Genomic DNA, 19,347 nt, shown 5'->3' with positions numbered 1-19,347 from the left:
TATAAAGCAAGGCTGGCCGCAGAGCTCCCACTGTGTGGGGGGTCAAGGCTCTGTTGGGGCTCTAAAAATTATATAAAATAACCCTAAATCAAGCCTGTGCTATTTATTGGTGTCTGAGTGGACAGTGTGGTACTGACTGAGGCACTGTCTTGATTTAGTCCATGTCAGCCTGGACTTGATGTGGGACTCCTCCTGTCCTGGTGGTGGTGGTGGTGGGGGGTGTGGAGGAGAGGGCGCAGGCTGCCTGGGCCTCCTCTTCCCTCACTGCTTTCCAGGAGATTGGAGCCCCTTTATCCACCTAGCCCACCCTAACAAAGGCAGGAATTGAGTGTCACCAAGAGTCCTGGCAACTTTGTTCAATTGGTGCTGGAGACACTGGTTTGGATTAAATTCCCTCCTTAAAGGGTTGATGGGCATTTAACCATTAGCTAGTTGGCTAGCCAGTCACTTACACTCGGACTCCTTCAATAGCAGAAATGTGATACAGCATTCTTGGTCTTCTATGCCTGGAGCATCTACTCACAGCCTGTATCACATGACTCTTCTAATTAATGTTGTCATTGTGATTGAGCATCCACAAAGCTCTGAATGACAGCGGGGTTTCACCTGCATCACTGTGTGGTCTCCTCACTGGCAAGGTCTATAGGCAGGAGGAGGATGACCATGTGTGATGACCCTTGAGGAACCAATGAGCATTTCTAGCCATTCTTACTTTTCCTGCCTCCTGAAACAGGGAACTAACTCACTGTCCACAGGCTGGGGTGTGAGGTTAGAGAGACCAGTGGCTCTTAAACCAGGTCCACACCACCGGCATCCCCTGGCAAATATTACAAATAAAGAAGCTTAGATCCACCCAGACACATTGCTTCACTCGGCCCATGAGGGCCAAGGGTGACCCCTGGCCTGGTGTTTACAGCTCCTTCCCGAGTCCACCCCCAGCTCTGACTGGCCAGGGGGTGCAGCTGGCTAGCCCTTAGCAGTCCTGCTCCTCCTGAGGTTTTTGCCTGAACTCTGTTCTCAGGTGTCCTGACAGAACAGGAAATGTTCTCGAAGGGGAAAAGTCAGATGGACATGGCTAAGCTACACTCACTAGTTTGCTTACTCTACTTCCAGAATTGTGTTCCCAGTTTCCGTCTGCTTTTGTTCATCTCTGGTGCCTTCAAACTACTGCTCTTAATATTTAATACAGACTTTATTATCAGGAGAGTTAGTACAATAAAAGCAACTTGCTGTGGCCTAACACAGACTTTCCCAAGTATTTTCCTGATGGCCAGGTGTGTTCAGATCGTCAAATAATGTGGAATTGAATCAGGAATCTGATAAATTGAGACAAAAGTATTTTCCCACTGTATTACAAAATAACTTTGGTCACTTCAACTTTTTAGTATCCTTAAATCATGTAATACAAACAGCCATAAATTTAGTTGACACATTCTATATTTAAAGAGCAATAAATTAGAGTAGTTTCTTCCTCATTTACAGCCTCCCTTTGCCCCTGTTTAATGTACGTGGCATTTACATAGAACGTGCTGATAGTTCACTTGAGAGGGACAAAAATAATTGTCATAACCTTGTCAAAAATGGGAAGGAAAGGCATTTTTCCATACTTTGCTACTTGAACCAATATTTGTACTAATGGAATTCTTGAATAAAATGAAAAGTAATTAAAATTAAAGAAGAAATTTCCGTTTCAAAAGTTTATCCAAAGAACTCTTTTCTAAAGTGATATCTTGGCCTGAACAACTGCCAAGGATCTGGGCGTGAACAGTGCGCGGGCAGCTTAGCGCGCGCGTGCGTGTGTGTGTGTGTGTGTGTGTGTGTGTGTGCGCGAGCGCGCGCGCTAATGCCACTTTAATTGGTTTTGCAAACACCAACAACTTCATCTGACACACAGCAGAGAGATCTCCAGAGGACAGTGGAGCCAAGCCCAACACTGGGAGCGCCAGCACACCCCGTCATAAACCTTTCATGTGGCTTGGAAACGGCATTTGCAATGTCTCCATTCTTCCTTCTCAATCTGTCATCTTTTTGCCCCTAATTCTCCCAGTTGTACTTCCAGCCTTTACTTCACGCTCTTCTCTCTGCATGTCTTATCGTTGTCACAGTAGCCATCAAGGAAGAAAAAATACACCCCCAACTTTGAGAAAGGTCAGAGCTGACGTAGCTGTCTTTTATCTCTTTGAAAAGGAGTTCCATCACTCATTCTAGGAGCCAGAGTAAAATAAACACCCCAGTTGTTTGCAGTGCAGAGTCCCTGACCGTGCTACACACAGGCTGTGATCACTGCTTTCGCAGGCCTCCTGTGTAAACGGATACACACTGCTTAGACTCTCAGTCCTACTCTCACTTTTGAGCCAAGGATTCCAAGGACTCAGAACCCAGGAAATCCCAGATTTGGAAGGGCTGGACCAGTTAACCCAATTTGTACCACCTGCCATGAGATTTTCCTGTAAAACACTCCTGAGGGATAAGACACTAGCTTTCACCTGTGACCAGAGCTTATGGTTTCTCCTGTCAGTCCATCCCATTGCTTGGCAGTGCCAATGCTTATCAAGTTCTTTCTTGTGTTAAGTAAAATATCCTTCCAGAACCCTCTACACTTAATCCTTTCTCTGTCACGGAGCTATGCAAATGTATAGTTATCTATATATATAAAAGGCTAAGTGACTGTCTGACCCTCCGATTGCCTGACCCGCCGGTGAGTATGATGTGCACTGATCACCAGAGGGCAGATGCTCAACGCAGGAGCTGCCGAGCTGCGGTGACTTGGCAGTGGTGGTTCTTGGGCGATGCACCCCAGAACCAGAGAGGAGGGAGCCTGATTCCTTGTGGGGCCATGCGATTCCACCTTCGCCTGTGGGTTATGTTGTTGCTGGGGAACTGTCACCCTGAATCTGGTGTACGGCACACTTACATTTGCCTTCCATACCCTGTACCACAGCAACTTTGCAGAGTGCCTTCTCGCACTCAGGGACCCCTGGGGTTGTCACCTGGGGGAGCTGGTTTCCCTGCTCACTCCACAGATGCCCTTTGAGCTGCAGCGCCACCCCAGGTGTGGCTGGCCAGGGAGGGACCACGGGAGGTTGGTTCCAGGGTGTGTCTGGCCCTGTCTCACCCAGTCCCGCCCCGTCAGCCACCTTCTAATTAATTTCCTTTCAATGAGCATGAACCCGTGCACTAGGCCATTAGTCAATCCATAAAAACAGAGGTACAGAAAATTACCATTTCTTTACATCAACTTTCATTCACAACTGGGCCTCTGGCGGTAGTGATGGCAGTATTTCATCTGAGTGTTGATAAAGTTCCCAGTCACTAATCAATAACCGGGGCCCACGCAGAGCCAAATATCAGGGGCATTGCAGTGGTAACGAGCATGGACTGATCATGCTGAAACGCTCATAGCCACTTTACTTCCTGTCCTGTCGGGGCTGTTGTGGGGTGTGCAGCCCCTTGACACACCTTCCAGGGGCACCTTCATTGGAAGGGGATCAGGTTGCCTCTAATCATGGAGCAAGTCACCCCACTTCCATTCCCTAACTCCCAGAATATATCTTTTTCTATTAATAAAAGTACCACTCCTGTCTCTAGCCTACCACTGGAAATCCTTAATTTCTCACAAGCTTTTGTAAGTCAGGAGGAGCCCTTGTCACCAAACTTCCCTGCAAAGACCCCAGGCAATGCAATTTAGTCTGAACTCTCACCTGCAATGGGTGGGGTGGCAGGAAAGACAAACAGGGAAGGTAAATATGGGAAGACCAACTGCAAGTTTTAACAGCCACACCTAGTGAAAATGAATCATTTTCTTAATTTCCTTCCAAATATTTGAAAATATCTATGATGTTTGCTCAAAACCCTATTCAATTCAGAAACTATCCCCATTTCACTGAATAATTGACCGTAAAACATAGTTTCCAGGGTTTTAAAAAAATCCTCACCCCTAACCTGCTGCTGTTTGCCCAAGTCTTTCTAAAAGAGCTGACACCTGAACACGGTGTCCAGGTGTGGTCTGACCTCAGTAGAGGATCATAGTGCCAGAACTGCCCTCGGTCCAGACAATGCACAAACATCTTAAGGTAATGTCCGTTTTCTCCCCAAACACCACACTGTGGACCGACATTGAACTGCAGCCAAGATAGAATCTCGGTCTCTTTTGAGCACCTTCTCCAGAGCACACTGCTGACCCAGGAACAGCTGTGCGGACAGGGGCTCACCTCTACTGCCATGGTTTCTGAGAGAAGAAGTCTCTTCCTCCTAGTGCTTTTGGTTCGTGGCCAAGCTCTTCTTTGTGGTTCAAGGAACTTCAGCTTGTGGAGAGAGCACCAACAAAGCAAAGGAAACAGGTGCCAAGCCTTCAGGAGAGTCCTTCACACCAGCCAGCTGGGAGGTGGAAGTGACCGTCCCGAGTGTCCTCTCTGTTGCGTTCACTAGATTAGAGGAACAGCATTAAAACCTTCCTTTGGCGTGTGCAGTTTAGAGGCCCACCTGGAGCAAAACCCTAACAATGTAGGCTGATTGGAGGAAAGACCGATGGGATTAATGAAAAGTCAAGTACGTTTGAAAATTCTTTGGGACCTATCTCTAAAAATTCTTTTAATTAACATATAAATTGTGTGGCACAATTTTCTCAAGTAGCATGACTTGCTTTAAAAGGCCCTTTTATTAGCTCAAAGGTATACTATAGCTTGAGCCCTGGATGATTATTGCAAATTACCAGGTTTCAACTTAATGAGGGTTTCATGCCGTAACGATTATAGAGTCTTGGAGACAGAACCTCAGTGGATATTGACTCTAAATTTCCATCCATTGCTGAAAACCTCCACTTGAGGATGTCTCCTGAGCATGGGTTATGTAATATATAATTATATAATTAATATATTAGTAATATTGTACAATATCTGGAGAGAGAATTTGCTTTAGTTTTGTTTTTTAAAAAATATTTTTATTGGTTTCAGAGAGGAAGAGAGAGGGAGAGAGAGAAACGTCAATGATGAGAATCATTGATCAGCTTCCTCCTGCATGCCCCCTACTGGGCATCGAGCCTGAAACCTGGGCATGTGCCCTGATTGGGAATTGAATATGACCTCCTGGTTCATAGGTCAACACTCAACCACTGAGCCACATTGGCTGGGCAGAGAGAATTTTTTCTAATTGAACCAAAATCCTCTGGTTAATTTCCACCTCCCCTGTTTTAGATTTGCTTCCTAAAACAAACCATCTCTTTTGATGATATTTTGTTTCAGGCTAAATAACACTAGTAACCTGAACAGGGATAGGGCTCCAGATCTGCCTGCTCACTCCCTCTCCCTCGCCCACTCTATAGTGGCACCTCATGCACATGGCGCACAACGCGCACAGAGCACTGTGGCAAGGTGAGCACCACTGAGTGTTGGCCTTGAATCCGTCTCTAGGCAGCCCCATCCCTTACTTCTCTTATCTGTATGTCTCTTAAGTGTCCAAAATACCTAACACGATGCTTGGCACAATAAAGGAGGTTAAAAATCATTGGTTTTCTCTGCCCCTTCCTTTCCCAGCCCACACCCAAGATCCTGATGTTCTGCTTCTCTATGAAGGAGTTTAAGGGAGAAGCAGGTGCATCCCAGAAACAATGGCCCAGACTGAGCGCAGCCAACTCATGGGCATCGTGGGCCCCCCAGAAATCTCTGCTCACAGGATCTTAATCTTAGCTGCACACTAAATCATGTGATGCCAGGCCACACCAGGACCAATAAGCTCACAGATTTATCTCTGAAAGTGTGCCTAATGCTGTCTCCTACTCCTTTTATTCTAGGATCATCCATTCACTCCCATCTTGTGTGGCAAGGTGTTAGCTATTCACTGCTGGCTGCTGCTCACCACCAAGCACACACGTGCACACACACGTGCACACATGCACACCTCTCCCAGCCTTCATATTCTTAACATGCTCTATCGTAACACTGGGTTATTTGACTTGTATCCATGTAAACACTGTTCCCATAAAAAACTCTGATTCCATTTCCTTTCTTCTACACTTTCCCCCCCTAAAGTGAATAACTTGGTCTTTCTACTGGTCACCTTTCTATGCACTTATAATAAATCCCCCCCACCCTCTTGGCTCTGGACATACACCTCTTCCCGACATGCACATCACATCCGTGTCCAGTCTGTCCCATCTCCGGGTGCTGAGCTCTGAGGCCTTGGTCTTCCTCTCCAGTCTGTGCCGGGTTTGCTCAGGGTCCACCAAGGGACTCTGGGGACTTTCCTCCTCTCTCCTGTGTTGGAGTTTCTTTCTGGACCCTGTGTTCTTGTGTTTCTGTCTACTCCCTCATTTGATAGGAACACATCTCCACTCACTTCCCGAGATTCCTGAATGCCTGAGAATCTCGGCTATCCCATGGCCAGGTCCAATAATTGGGCTGGATAAGGACTCTCCTGAGAGGCGATCTGCCCTTAGAGTGGTGGGGGGAGGGGGTTCTTGTCCCATCACCTCCTGCAGTCCCAACGTTGCCTTCCAGGCATCAGTGGCATTTGTTTCCAGTTCTGTGCATGGAAGTGCTCTCCCCTTGTGGCTCTCAGGACCATCCCTTACCCCCTTGTTCTGGAATACTGTGACAGGTCTGGGTCACCCCTCATTCCACAACTGCACCTTCAAATGTTTCATCAACCCACCAAACCAAAGATAAATCTTGGTTCTTGTTTCTTGGGTGCAGTATCTCCTCTCTCTGAGGGTGCAAATCCCTAGCATTATTCTGTCCATTTCCTCTGAATGGCTTTCTGTTTGTTAACTGGTGTGAATTCAACACTGGCCGCTTTCCTCCAGAGTCAGGTGGGTTGGAGCCATCCACCCGTATGAGCGGGTCTCTAACGGTGATGGTGGCTGTGTATGTGCCTCATAGAGTGGTAGGCTGGAAGGTGTCATGGGGTGCATCCTATGGCTTCCTATGTGAGAACATCTAAGGGGCTTTTCTCAAAGACTAATGAGAGTCTATAAAAAAAAAAAAGGGTGTCCACACCTTGCCTGGAAGATGCTGCCCTGCAGCTGCCAGTGGTACAAGACTCACCGCAGAAAGAAAGGGCGTGTGGGGTGGCCTAACCCCTCAATGTGTGGTCGCTCACTTAAACCACTCAGCAGAGATCTTCCCTCTGACTCGGTCCAGGGACCAACCCTTTCCAAGTTGCCTTATTGTGAGTGGTGGAGGGAGGGGCTTCTTTTCAAGTTTCCAACAAGCCTTTCATTTTCAGGCCCATCTTTTCTGTCATTCACAGGTCCCTTCTACTTCCTGTCTCTGTGCCTCTGAGGTGCTTTAAGCATAGGGCTGCCAGGAGGCTTCCCTCTGGGCTGGGCTGTCGCCTGGGCTCCATGTCCTCAGCAGGCTGATGCCACATCCACCCTTTCCAGCTCCCACAGTCTTCTCACTCTTCTCTCCTCTTCCTGCCCCATGTCCTCTTCCTTTTTCTTCTCTTCCTTCTCCACCGCTATGGGAATTTCAGAGAGATTTCAGGTGGGAATGAAGGAAAAACTGTATATTCAATTCACTAAGCACCCTAAGCTCCTTTCTACTTTTAAAATTATTATTATTACTATTTTAAATCTTTATTGTTTATAGTATGTCATAGGTCCTCCTTCCCCCCGCCCCGCCCCCCCCCCCCCCCCCGCCTGTCCCCTTTAACCTCTTCCAGCACACTCCAATCCTCCCCACCTCCAGGCCCTCAGCACTCCATTGTCTGTGTTCACAGGTTATGCTTATATGCATACAAGTTCATTGGTTGATCTCTTTCCACCCACTTTCCCTTGTCTTCCCTCTGAGGTTCAACAGTCTGTTCATGCTTCTATGACTCTGGGTCTATTTTTGATCATCAGTTTATTTGGTTCATTAGATTCCACATATGAGTGAGATCATGTGATATTTATCTTTCTCTGACTGGCTCATTTCACTCAGCATAACATTCTCCAGGTCCATCTATGCTGTTGCAAATGGTAAGCATTCTTTTTTATTGCTGCATAGTATTCCATTGTGTAAATGTACCATAGTTTTTTTTTATCCACTCATCTGCTGGTGGGCACTTAAGCAGTTCACTGCTATGAACATAGGGGTGTATATATCCTTTCTGATGAGTGTTTCAGGTTTCTTGGGACATAGTCCTAGAAGTGGGATTACTGGATCAAATGGGAGTTCCATTTTTAATTTTTTGAGGAAACACCATACTGTTTTCCACAGTGGCTGCACCAGTCTGCATTCCCCCTAGAAGTGCACGAGGTCCTTTTCCTCCGCATCCTCGCCAGCACTTGTCATTTGTTGATTTGTTGATGATAGCGATTCTGACAGGTATGAGGTGATATCTCATTGTCATTTTGATTTGCATCTCTCAGATGATTGTGATTACTTTTTTAAAAATAATCATCATTGGTGAAAGTATTACATATGTTCCCCTTTCCTCCCCATTAACCCCTTCTAGCCCCCCCACCCCCACTCCAGGCCTTCACCACCCTATTGTCTGTGTCCATGGGTTATGCATATATGCATACAAGTTCTTTGGTTGATCTCTTCCCACCCAACCCATCCACCTGCCTACCCTCTGAGGTTCAAAAGTGTGTTCCATGCTGAACTGATTTGGCTCAGTGGATACAGCATCGGCCTGCGGACTGAAGGGTCCCAGGTTCGATTCCGGTCAAGGGCATGTACCTTGGTTGCAGGCACATCCCCAGTAGGGGGCATGCAGGAGCAGCTGGTCCATCTCTCTCATCGATGTTTCTAGCTCTCTATCCCTCTCCCTTCTTCTCTGTAAAAAATCAATAAAATATATTTAAAAAAAAAAGTGTGTTCCATGCTTATATGTCTCTGGATCTATTTTGTTCACTGGTTTATTTTGTTCATTAGATTCCACATATGAGTGAGATCATGTGATACTTGTCTTTCTCTGACTGGCTTATTTCACTTAGCATGATACTCTCCAGGTCCCTCCATGCTGTTACAAATAGTAAGAGTTCTTCCTTTCCTTAAGCAACATCACGCCCCAAACTTAGGGACAAATGAAAATAACAAATGGACCCACCAGCAAGCCTTTTTTCTCAACAGGTGGGAGGGGCTGGAGTGTCTGATGAATTCCTTCTGTTGGTGAGATGGCATAAGGTAATGGGTAGTTCTGAAAGACTGAGCTGAAATTTCACCCGTCACACTCCTGTAACACTTTATTACATTAATAGTGGACATAAATCTCTCTTCCAAAGCAGAGTCATGCCTCAACACAGTAACATTTCCATATTTCCTTTTTATCTTTAGGGTTCAGCCACTGGCGGGTGCTTGACAAACGTCTGCTGAACAACTTGGTGAATGAACAATGGCCTCATCAGTTATTGACTATTCAATAACTGATTCATGTGGAAAAGACTCAAAAGGACATATTTCTTCCTTTTTCTTGTTTAGCTTGTTTTACTTACATACAAATATCTGTACTTTGCTAGCTCCCTCATATCTTCTGTTGCATTTTTGGGCTCTGGCTGGATCATCAGGTGTTTGAAGATACGGACTGTCTCAGGATTACATAATTTGAAGTGGGAGGAGCACTCAGAGCATCTCTGAGGTCATCCTGGAGGCCCATGTAGCATGAGCCACATGAAGAAGATGGAGGTTGTAGAAAAGGAGGTCAGAGAAAAGACAGAGCCCAGACCATCCGGCTCAGAGTCCAGACGAGACATGGCCTTTCATCCGCCACAGAAATTCCTCGGCACCACTGTCTTCTGTCCCTGAGAGATTCCCACTGAGTCCGAGAGGCAGCGAGCGTGGGTCTCCCGTGCTCCTGGGTCACAGCGTCTGCACTGCCCTGGCACTCACCAAGACCAGACCAGGAGGAAGTGATTCTCCCACGGAAGCCAGTGGGTGCAGAGTGGGGGGCTGGGGGTACACAGTCACACAAACGTCCACTCCACATGCCTGGCGCCCTCTTCACTTCAGACACTCCAGCAGCAGCTATCTTAGAGGCTCGGCGTGGAAGGCAGGGACCAGGGGTGGAAGGTCTGCTTGGTGTCTTTTCCTGGTCAGGACGTCCGCCCCAGGTACGAGCCCATCTTCCACAACCCTCATTTCCAGCGCTCCCTCTCCTACTATAGTCATTCCTCCTTCCCATTCCCCTCCAGGATCTGAACTTTCTGAGCTCTTACTCTGGCTCAGCCTTAGGCCAAAGGAAGCTGCTCTCTCCCCAGCTGCCCAGCCTCGGTCAGGTGGCCAACATCACCTGTGCATGGAAACGCCGTTGTTATCCAGTACTGCCTCAGCCGGGCCTGGAAACGGAGTCACCTGTGCTTGGACCTTGATTCCTGCATTTTGTGGCCTGTGACCTTTAACCCTGACTTGGCTTTTGACTTCTGTCATATCTGCTGAGCCAGGCCTCTGGTTCACTTTAGTGATGGTCAGTTTTTCTTTAGCCCAAATTGATGATTTGCTGCAGAAATATTTGACATCCTGGTTTCTGGTTGTTTCACAGTCCTTGGCCTAATCTATAGATTTCTGGGGCTTGCGACTTAGCCTATGACAAAAACACAGCATGTCATGAATGTTACTGAGATTGTATTTTAAAAAAACTAATCAAGACCCTCTCAGCTTGTGGACAAGTTTATAAAAGTGGGTACAGCTCTGGCCAGTTTTGCTCAGTGGATAGAGCATAGGCCTGTGGACTAAAAGGTCCTGGGTTTGATTCTGGTCAAGGGCACATGCCTGGGTTGTGGGCTTGATCCCCAGTGAAGCATGAAGGAGGCAGCTGATCAATGACTCTCATTGTTGATGTTTCTCTCTTTCCCTCTCAACTTCCCCTCTGAAATCAATAAAAATATATTTTAAAAAAGAAACAAAAAAGCCCCCCAACTTTGTTTAAAAAATGTGGGTACCTACATTTTTGTTTCCTTAGAGCTCCTTTTATGGGATGCACTCTGTTCTCCACACGTTGCCACTCTGAACATTGTCAGGGTGGACTTGTGGACTCCCGGAGCACGGGACCATGACTCATCATCTTTATTCTCCTACATTTCCGTTCAGATACAGGAGAAACCACTGAATTCTCACACATCCAAGAGACTCCTGGAGAACCTATAAAAACGGGGATGGGGAACCTTTTTTTCTGCCAAGAGCCATTTGTATATTTATAACATCATTCGAGGGCCATACAAAATTATCAACTTAAAAAATATGTTGCTATGAAAAAAGCTCCTGGATTTATTGAACTTGAGTGCCGCCTGCGATTGATTGCCTTGGCAGGGCCAGACCAAATTATACTGTATGCAGCTGGACATTCCCCGCCCCTGTTTTATGGTATAAAACATGCAACCCTTTGCAGGCAATTCTGTCTGTATGCCTGAGGCAAGTCTAGAAACATGAATTTCAAGCTCATGGTTTTTTAAAAATATATTTTATTGATTTTCAGAGAGGAAGGGAGAGGAAGAGAGAGATAGAAACATCAACGATGAGAGAGAATTATTGAACGGATGCCTCCTGCACACCCTCCACTGGGGATAACCAGAATCAAACCTGGGACCCTTCAGTTTGATGCTCTATCCACTGAGCCAATCCAGTTAGAGCAGGGTTTGTGGGTGTGTGTGTGTGTGCGTGTGTGTGTGTGTTTTACTCATTGTTTATCTGACATCACTCCACCAATCAATCAGCAGCACCAAGAACCCATGGTTGCTAAATCCAGAGCATGTTTCCTGTCTCTGTCTTCCTCGTTGATTCGTACACAACACCTCGGACCATACCCTCCTTATTGAACCTCACCAGGCACAGTTTGGCACATTATAGATGTTCAGAAAGTACTTGTTGAATGATTGAAGTTTGAGGATTTATTTATTTATTTTTAAAATATATTTTATTGATTTTTTACAGAGAGGAAGGGAGAGAGATAGAGAGTTAGAAACATTGCTGAAACCGGTTTGGCTCAGTGGATAGAGCGTCGGCCTGCGGACTGAAAGGTCCTAGGTTCGATTCCGGTCAAGAGCATGTACCTGGGTTGCGGGCATATCCCCAGTAGGAGATGTGCAGGAGGCAGCTGATCGATGTTTCTCTCTCATCGATGTTTCTAACTCTCTATGTCTCTCCCTTCCTCTCTGTAAAAAATCAATAAAATATATTTAAAAAAAGAAAAAAAGAAAAAAGAAACATAGATGAGAGAGAAACATCGATCAGCTGACTCCTGCACACTCCCCTACTGGGGATGTGCCCGCAAGAAGGTACATGCCCTTGACCAGAATCGAACCCGGGACCCTTGAGTCTGCAGGCCGATGCTCTATCCACTGAGCCAAACTGGTTAGGACCGAAGTTTGAGGATTTAGACTAAGAAATATGGAAGAATCACAGAACAAAAAAATACGATTTAAGGCTGTATTTTCTGCTTTGGAGCACAAGTGCTGTTTCCTACAGGAGAAAGATTCATGTGGGGAAAACAGCAGTCAGTGTCATTTATGCCACAGACAGAGAGACACAATGGAGGTGGGTTCAAGAGGAAAGATGCCTGCTTGCCAGAGTGATCAAGCAGGTTCCCAGTGTGGTCTCTGCTCTCTTTCTCATGTGGCACCCCCTCCTGTTTACATCACTACTGACGAATGAATGCCCTTCTTTCTAATGTTCACCTCTCAGTACCGACTCTTAGCATGGATAGCATCATCCGATCTGGCCATGACATTGTTCTTGTTCTCCCCTGAGCAGCCTTCTGCCTTCCTGTAGCCCTCAGCTCTGCCGACTCTGTTCTTTCTTCTCCACCCCACCCATTGCCGGGTCAGGCCAGAGAGGCTCTGATTGGCCCTTGTTGGCTCCTGTTTGAGCTCCAGGTGCAAAGATGCATTATTGGTGAAGGGAAAGCACAGGTGAAAGTCTGAAGTTGAGCTATGGCACGACCACTTAGGAAATAGTTAGTACCCGGTATGGATGGAGTGTAACATTTGAAGAGGGGGTTGAGAAGGGTGAGGGTCAGAAAGAAAAGGAGCCAGATAAGAAAGGGGTTTGGGTACCTGGGCAGGGTTTGGAGCAGGCATTGTAAGCAGATTTGTGTGTGGCAAGAATGGATGTTGGGAGAACAAATAGATCACTATTGTGATCAGATAGGGGAGGAAGGTGGACTAGTAACTTGTAGTATCCAGTGGAGGGACATGGAGGGAACGAGTGGTCGTCAGAGCAGAACTGGTCACTAGTGCCTCCCACGGAGACTGCTTACAAAATAGGGCACCTGGTTTGGGCACCGGGCTGAAGAGGGGAGGGGAAAGGCAGAGGGGAGAGGCAGAATTCAGTTCGGTTAATTCAGTGGTTCTCAACCTTCTGGCCCTTTAAATACAGTTCCTCATGTTGTGACCCAACCATAAAATTATTATTATTTTTTTTTATATATATAAACAGTTTATTTACTCTAAACAGCAACACAGACAAAACGCCATATAAACACAAAGGAAGTGATGCGAAAACAAGAGGCTGGCTGACTTTGGATCTGAGGCTCATAGCAACACAACCCAGGTTCTGCGGAGAGAAGGACAGAGGCGCGAGGGAAGGGGACGGGCCGATTTCCTTTCCATACAGCCAGCTGGAGGGTAGTGTAGCTCTGACAGGGGAAGCATGCCTGCACCCGCGAGCAAAGGGAACTAGCTCCTCAGGGACTCATAGAAGTATAAAAGTTTATCATTTTACAGCATTTGAAATACTGACATCAATATTAAAATAAAAGCAAGTTTTACATAACAATCAAAATACAAAAGACTGAAGGAAGAGACCCTGTATGAAAAACTGGGCAATTCAGCAAGTGGAGAACTGTGTACCAGTGGCGGGAATGGGAAATGGCGCCCGCCCACCTCCCCCAGGTGACTAGTCATTGTATAGAGCAACGCTAGATCTGCAAATGTTGTAAACAAGTTCTTGCCAAACCAATCCCTTCCTTTTGATGTTGCCGCAGGTCGCTGCTTATGAGGGTGCAAACTTCTTGGCTTGTGCTCGAACCCTTTTCTCATATTCCACTCTGTTTTGGCAGTAAATTGTGTAGGCCTCTGCTTGCGCTGGATCTTGAATATTTGGTTCATTTAGAAGTTCCTGTATTCCTAATAAGATCTGCTTAATTGTGATGGCTGGCCTCCAGGCCTGGTCTTCCTCGAGGATGGGCAAGCACACAGTGCCCGAAGGGTACATGTGCGGGTGGAATAATGGTGGTTCAAATTTGCATTTCGGAGGTGAGGATGGATAGTCATCTTTGAAGAGCATGCGTCGCTTAAACAAGCCTCCTTCCCAAGGGGTCCCTCTTTCCCCTGGAATGGCACACTCCCAGTTCATGAGGTTCATCGTGCCGTCGGGGTTTTTTGTGGGGACAGCTACAAAACCAAATGGGTGGTCTTTTCTCCAAGCTTTCCTCTCCTGGGCGAGTCTGCTGAGGGTGGTCCCCGACAAACTCAAAGTCCTAGGGCGGCCACGGCCTGGCGAGCGAGGCGGATGAAGTGGCGGCGACGGAGGCGGCTCGGCACTTCCTTTGTCTCCCATAAAATTATTTTCGTTGCTACTTCATAACTGTAATGTTGCTACTGTTATGAATCATAATGTAAATATCTGATATGCAGGACCCACCAAAGGGGTCGCGACCCACAGGTTGAGAACCGCTGGACTTGACGTGAGCTTTTCTTCATCCCTCTGGGAAGTGCTGAGTAGGCAGTCAGGGACACATCATTTAAGTTCAGGGTATATGTACACCAAGCATGTCAAACTCGCTGCCAGTAGGCCACATACGGCCCGCAACAAATATTTTTGTGGCCCAGACAATATAACGGCATGTAAGAAACATTTTAATAAAATTTTTGTAACTTAATTTTTACAATATCCTGTTATACATAATTACTAATAACGAACTACAACGTTCGCTAATGACCGATTACTATAATCGTGTTGCGTTCATTTCCCTTACGCGCCTTACATGCAGGCGCACCATTTCTCTCCACTGATACTAGCAGCAGATATTTTAGCAGCCGATTGCCACATCATTAGTCTTGGACTGACTTGTTTGGTGTGCGCAACAGAAAATACTTTGCTTTCGGAGAACAAGAAAAATAGGTTTGTTTGCGTTATGCTTATTAATTTGTGCAGTTATTCAGTGTCTGGTAGGTTAATGTTCAAGAACAAATATTAATTTTTATTAAAATATTCTATTATTTTATATTAGCAATTACTCACTTATTTCAGCCCTTTGTATTCAGCATGTCTCTATTGAAATAAACCTACGTTTCTATGAAAATTGAAGCTTTTGTTTTTTTGCGGCCCACGTAAACTTAAACCTTGTTTATTTGGTCCATGTTAGCCTTTGAGTTTGACATGCTTGGTCTACACGAAGGCTGCTTTGGGAGTAATTGAAGCAGAGATGATGATGGGAAGTCACCCAGTGAGAGTGGGCAGAGTGAGGACACACAGCAGAAATCCCAGGGGCGCCAGAAGTTAGAAAAGAGAGGAAGAGGAACCTACGAAAGAAACAGAGAAGGGCTGCCAGAGAGAGAGAAGAGGCCAGAAGCCAAGGGAAGACGCTGCTCAGGAAGGAGGCTGAGACCCCTGAGGCAGAGCGTCAACACCGAAGGCTGTTCTTCCAGAGGCTGTCCGCGACTCAGCAGGTGCGGTCTGTATGGACAAAGGGAGGCGTGGGCCAGCTGGTGGGCTAAGGGGGTGACTAGGGAGAGGGAGATGGGGTGACAAGTGTAGAAAGTTCTTTCCAGAGTGTGATCAGCCTGAGCCAGGAAGATCTCGCCTATTCCTAGGAATCAGGAGGCACAGATGTCTGTGTCAGGGAACAAAAGGAGTTGCTGTGCAGTGGCCTTTATTTTCTCTGTGGAACTGAAGAGTGGTGGAGTGGGGGGAGCTTAGTGGTTTGAGGAGGAATGGGGGAGGTCTGAACCAGCGTCCTGGAGAAGGAGGGGGAAGTGACAGGCTGCAGAGCATGGCTGAGTGGACCCTCGAGTTGTGGGCAGAGCCTGTGGTCTCACCTGGAGCTCGAGACCCTCTTCTGAGCTCATTCAGGTTGCTTGTGATGGTCTCTCTGAGGTCCCTGAGTTTTGCTGGCTGTTAGATCACTCTCAGCTCCTAGAAGACACCCCCCTCCACAGGCAGACACCTCTCTCCTCAGGTCTTTGCTTTCTTCCTCCCAGGCCCTCTGCTCTTAAAGAGCTCATCCAATTAGGTCAGGCCCCCTCGCCCCCCCAAGGCAATCTTTCTTTTGATTAGCTCAAAGGCAAGTGATTCAGAACTGCCGGGTTCCAACCCCAGCAGGTCCAGGGGTCCCCAAAGGTGTGGACGGAGTCGGTGAAGAAGGAAGGACACGGAGACAGTGTTCAGTTGATCAGCAGCCTAACCAGGATCTCTAGCCCGGATCTCCAGTGAGGTTCTGTAGCCATGTTCCCTCGCTAGGTTCTCCAGCCAGGTTCTGTCCAGGCTCTCCAGTCAGGTTCAGTGTCCAGGTTCCAGTCAGGTTCTCCTGCCAATCTCTGTAGTCAGGTTCAGTCCAGGATCCCTTGCCATGTTCTCCCGCTAGGCTCTGTCTCTAGGCTCCGAGGCCAGTCCCTCTCCAGGATCCTCCGGCATGCTCTCTCCAGCGAAGTTCTTCTGTCTCTAGGCTCCATGTAGGTTCTGTCTTCTTGATTCTGTTCTAAGTTCTGTCTCTTGAGTTCTGTGTTCTAAGTTCTGTGTCTGAAGTTCTTCTGTCTCCATGCTCCCTGTAGGTTCTGTCTTCTGAATTCTCTTCTAAGCTCTGTCTCTTTCTGTCTTGTTACATCTGTATTTATACCAGTTGATTCAATCCCATCAATCTCTATTCCAAAGGTTAGGGCGTTTCTTATCTCCATTCCAGGGAGTAAAGATTATGTAGCTTAAGCATGATTGTTCGTAGTTAAAGTGATTAATTACCCGCCTGGCACTTAGTTAAGGGGTTTTATTCCCTCCCTAACTTCAGGGGAAAATCCCTACCTGGGGATTCAACCTTTCTCGGAGAGGTGACCTTGGTTAAAACACAGCGCCAAGAAGGTGAGCAAACATATTAAGAACAGTATGTCATATATGCCAGGTCCCTTGAAACAGCAAGCATGGACCGGCTCCCGGCACAGAACCTTGTTCACATCTATAAAATTCCTTTTACCATATAATGTAGCATGATCATAGGCGTTATATCGTAGGTTCCACCCACATGCAATGGAAGGGGATTATACGGGAGAAGGGCAAAGTCACCTATGTGCAAAGGAAGTCCTGATCAATAAAAAGAAGAGGCTCACAGAAATTGAGGGGTTGGGGACAGGTGGGTGTTCCTGAGTGTAAGTATAGCAGAGTTAGGATTAGGTGTGATGAAAGAAATGCAGAACAGTCGCCCAGAGCAGGGAGGTGGGCAGTTTAGGCTGATGGGACCAGGTTCTATCAATGGCCCTCCATCCTTATTCAGTGACCTCAGCCTCCTGGTCCAAGCTGGACTTCTAAAAACTCTAGCCCTAGCTGTTTTGGTGGTGGATAGAGCGTTGGCCTGCGGACTGAAGGGTCCCAAATTCGATTCTGGCCAAGGGCACATGTCCAGGTTGCAGGCTCGGTCCCCAGTAGGTGGTGTGCAGGAGGCAGCTGATCAATGATTCTCTCTCATCATTGATGTTTCTATCTCTCTCTCTCCCTCTCTCTTCCTCTCTGAAATCAATAAAAAAAATATTTAAAAATAAAATAAAATAAAAACTCCAGAAACCGCCGCACAACTTATACCTTTGGTTATAACAGTGGGAAAGCCACTTTCTGAGCATTATATGCACAGTAAGTGCCACTTTTATAAACACACACATCATTAAAGGGCTTATCTCCATTATTAAAGAGTGCTTATTTTCTGGGCTTTTCTAGATTTTTCATATGCATGGCAATAAATGTGTACAGCTTTGGTAACTAGAAAAACCCAATAAAAATCATTTCCAGAAAAGAGAGGAAATGCATTGATTTATGCTAGAGATCCAGAGGGTTGATTTGTGGCTGAGAGAGGAATGAGGACAGGACTAGGTAACAGTTGGGAGAAGAAACATTTTTAGATTCAACGGAAGGGACCAACTTCTCTTCCATTGTCAAAATGTTTACAAACCGAATGAAGTGTTGTTAGGCTTGGGATTTTAGGCTTAGTTGTATTTCTTTTGGAGTTTATTCTCTTCACAAAATGAGACTCTAAAGGAGCAAAATGTGGACAACAGATAAGAGCTCAGGCTCCAAATAAGGTAGAAGTTAATAACAAGATCTTGAAAATGTCAAGATCTCCTTTCAATATTTGTCTACATGGTAGTCCCATTCCATCACCTTCCGTGATCCCTCCCCCAGATAAAGAGCATCTTAAAGTTTTCTATTTACCCTCAATGTCTAGCTCCAAGCCACACTCCCCAGGCGCAGGAGGGACTTTCATGTTGGCTGCTAGGGGTCACAGTTCTACCAGCAGCTCTGGGAGGCAGCCCTCAGCCCCTGTCAAAAGGGAAGTAGTCCAGGAACCTAAGTAGACAGGAAGCTAACTGGTTCTTGTCTTTTTAGGTTGAACAAAATGATAAGTTAAAGATTTTCTACATTAGACTATACTCCTCAGTGCCTTTTGGAGGTAGGGATGGGCTTGGGCATGTAGACCGGAGCCCTATCAGTACTCTGGTACTGTAACTACATAGTTTGTAGTGCAAATCAAGTTCCTAGCTGCCATTACACTATGTTATGGGGACTGGTGCAAACACAATTTCATTCACCTGTCAGGGCTCATGGGGTCAGAAGTTTGGGAGTAGACAGTTGGTCTGAGCCAGCTCCTAGGACAGCTGTACCAAGCAGGCTCCGGCTTGGTGGGTAAACCAGAAACATGACTTGGGCCTCTTCTCCTGCAGAGCGGTGTGTGTGAGAGCCCCCTCTCCGTAGGGCTGCTGGCAGGCACCATGTGTACGTGAAGCATGAAAGACACATTGTGCAGACCAGAGTGCAGAGCGAGATTTCTCAGCCAGCCAGAAACACGCTGAGTCAGGGAGGATTAAGAGGGAGAAATCAAGACCCAAGGTTCCAAACACCCTCACATGGTTTCCTCCTTGCCAGGGTTTTCAAAGGATTATATATATATTTTTTTAAAAAATAGTGCAGTTTCGAGTTATTCAAGTTTACAGAATAGTGTTTACTTTGCTTATTTCCTGCTGGAACTTAAAGCAGAAAGAGTATTAAGCTCCTCGGGTTTTGCAGTACATCAGGCAGGCTAGAAAAGCTCGTTTAAATCCATGGAGTAGAAAACATAAGCCGCACGTCCTAGGCGACAGGCAAAGATGCATGCTGCCTAGGCAGTAAAATATTTGATTGAAAAGGCCATGACCTCAGCCAAAGCTCTTATTTAGTCATAAGAGTGGTATGCTCA

General features: G+C 46.5%; 1 protein-coding gene across 1 annotated transcript; it reads right to left on the bottom strand.

Annotated features, from left to right (window-relative positions):
• Nucleotides 1-13,320: 13,320 nt before the first annotated feature.
• Nucleotides 13,321-14,474, bottom strand: LOC132236873 (SUMO-conjugating enzyme UBC9-like). Its single transcript, XM_059700331.1, has one exon. It carries the CDS (start codon nt 14,472-14,474, stop codon nt 13,908-13,910), a length of 567 nt encoding a protein of 188 aa, XP_059556314.1. The 3' UTR covers nt 13,321-13,907.
• Between the last annotated feature and the right edge of the window lie 4,873 nt (nt 14,475-19,347).

This window comes from Myotis daubentonii, chromosome 1 (genome assembly GCF_963259705.1).
Source record: "Myotis daubentonii chromosome 1, mMyoDau2.1, whole genome shotgun sequence".
NCBI lineage: Eukaryota > Metazoa > Chordata > Mammalia > Chiroptera > Vespertilionidae > Myotis > Myotis daubentonii.
Note: the sequence above shows the minus strand (reverse complement) of the source record. Positions and strands in the feature narration are given on the sequence as shown.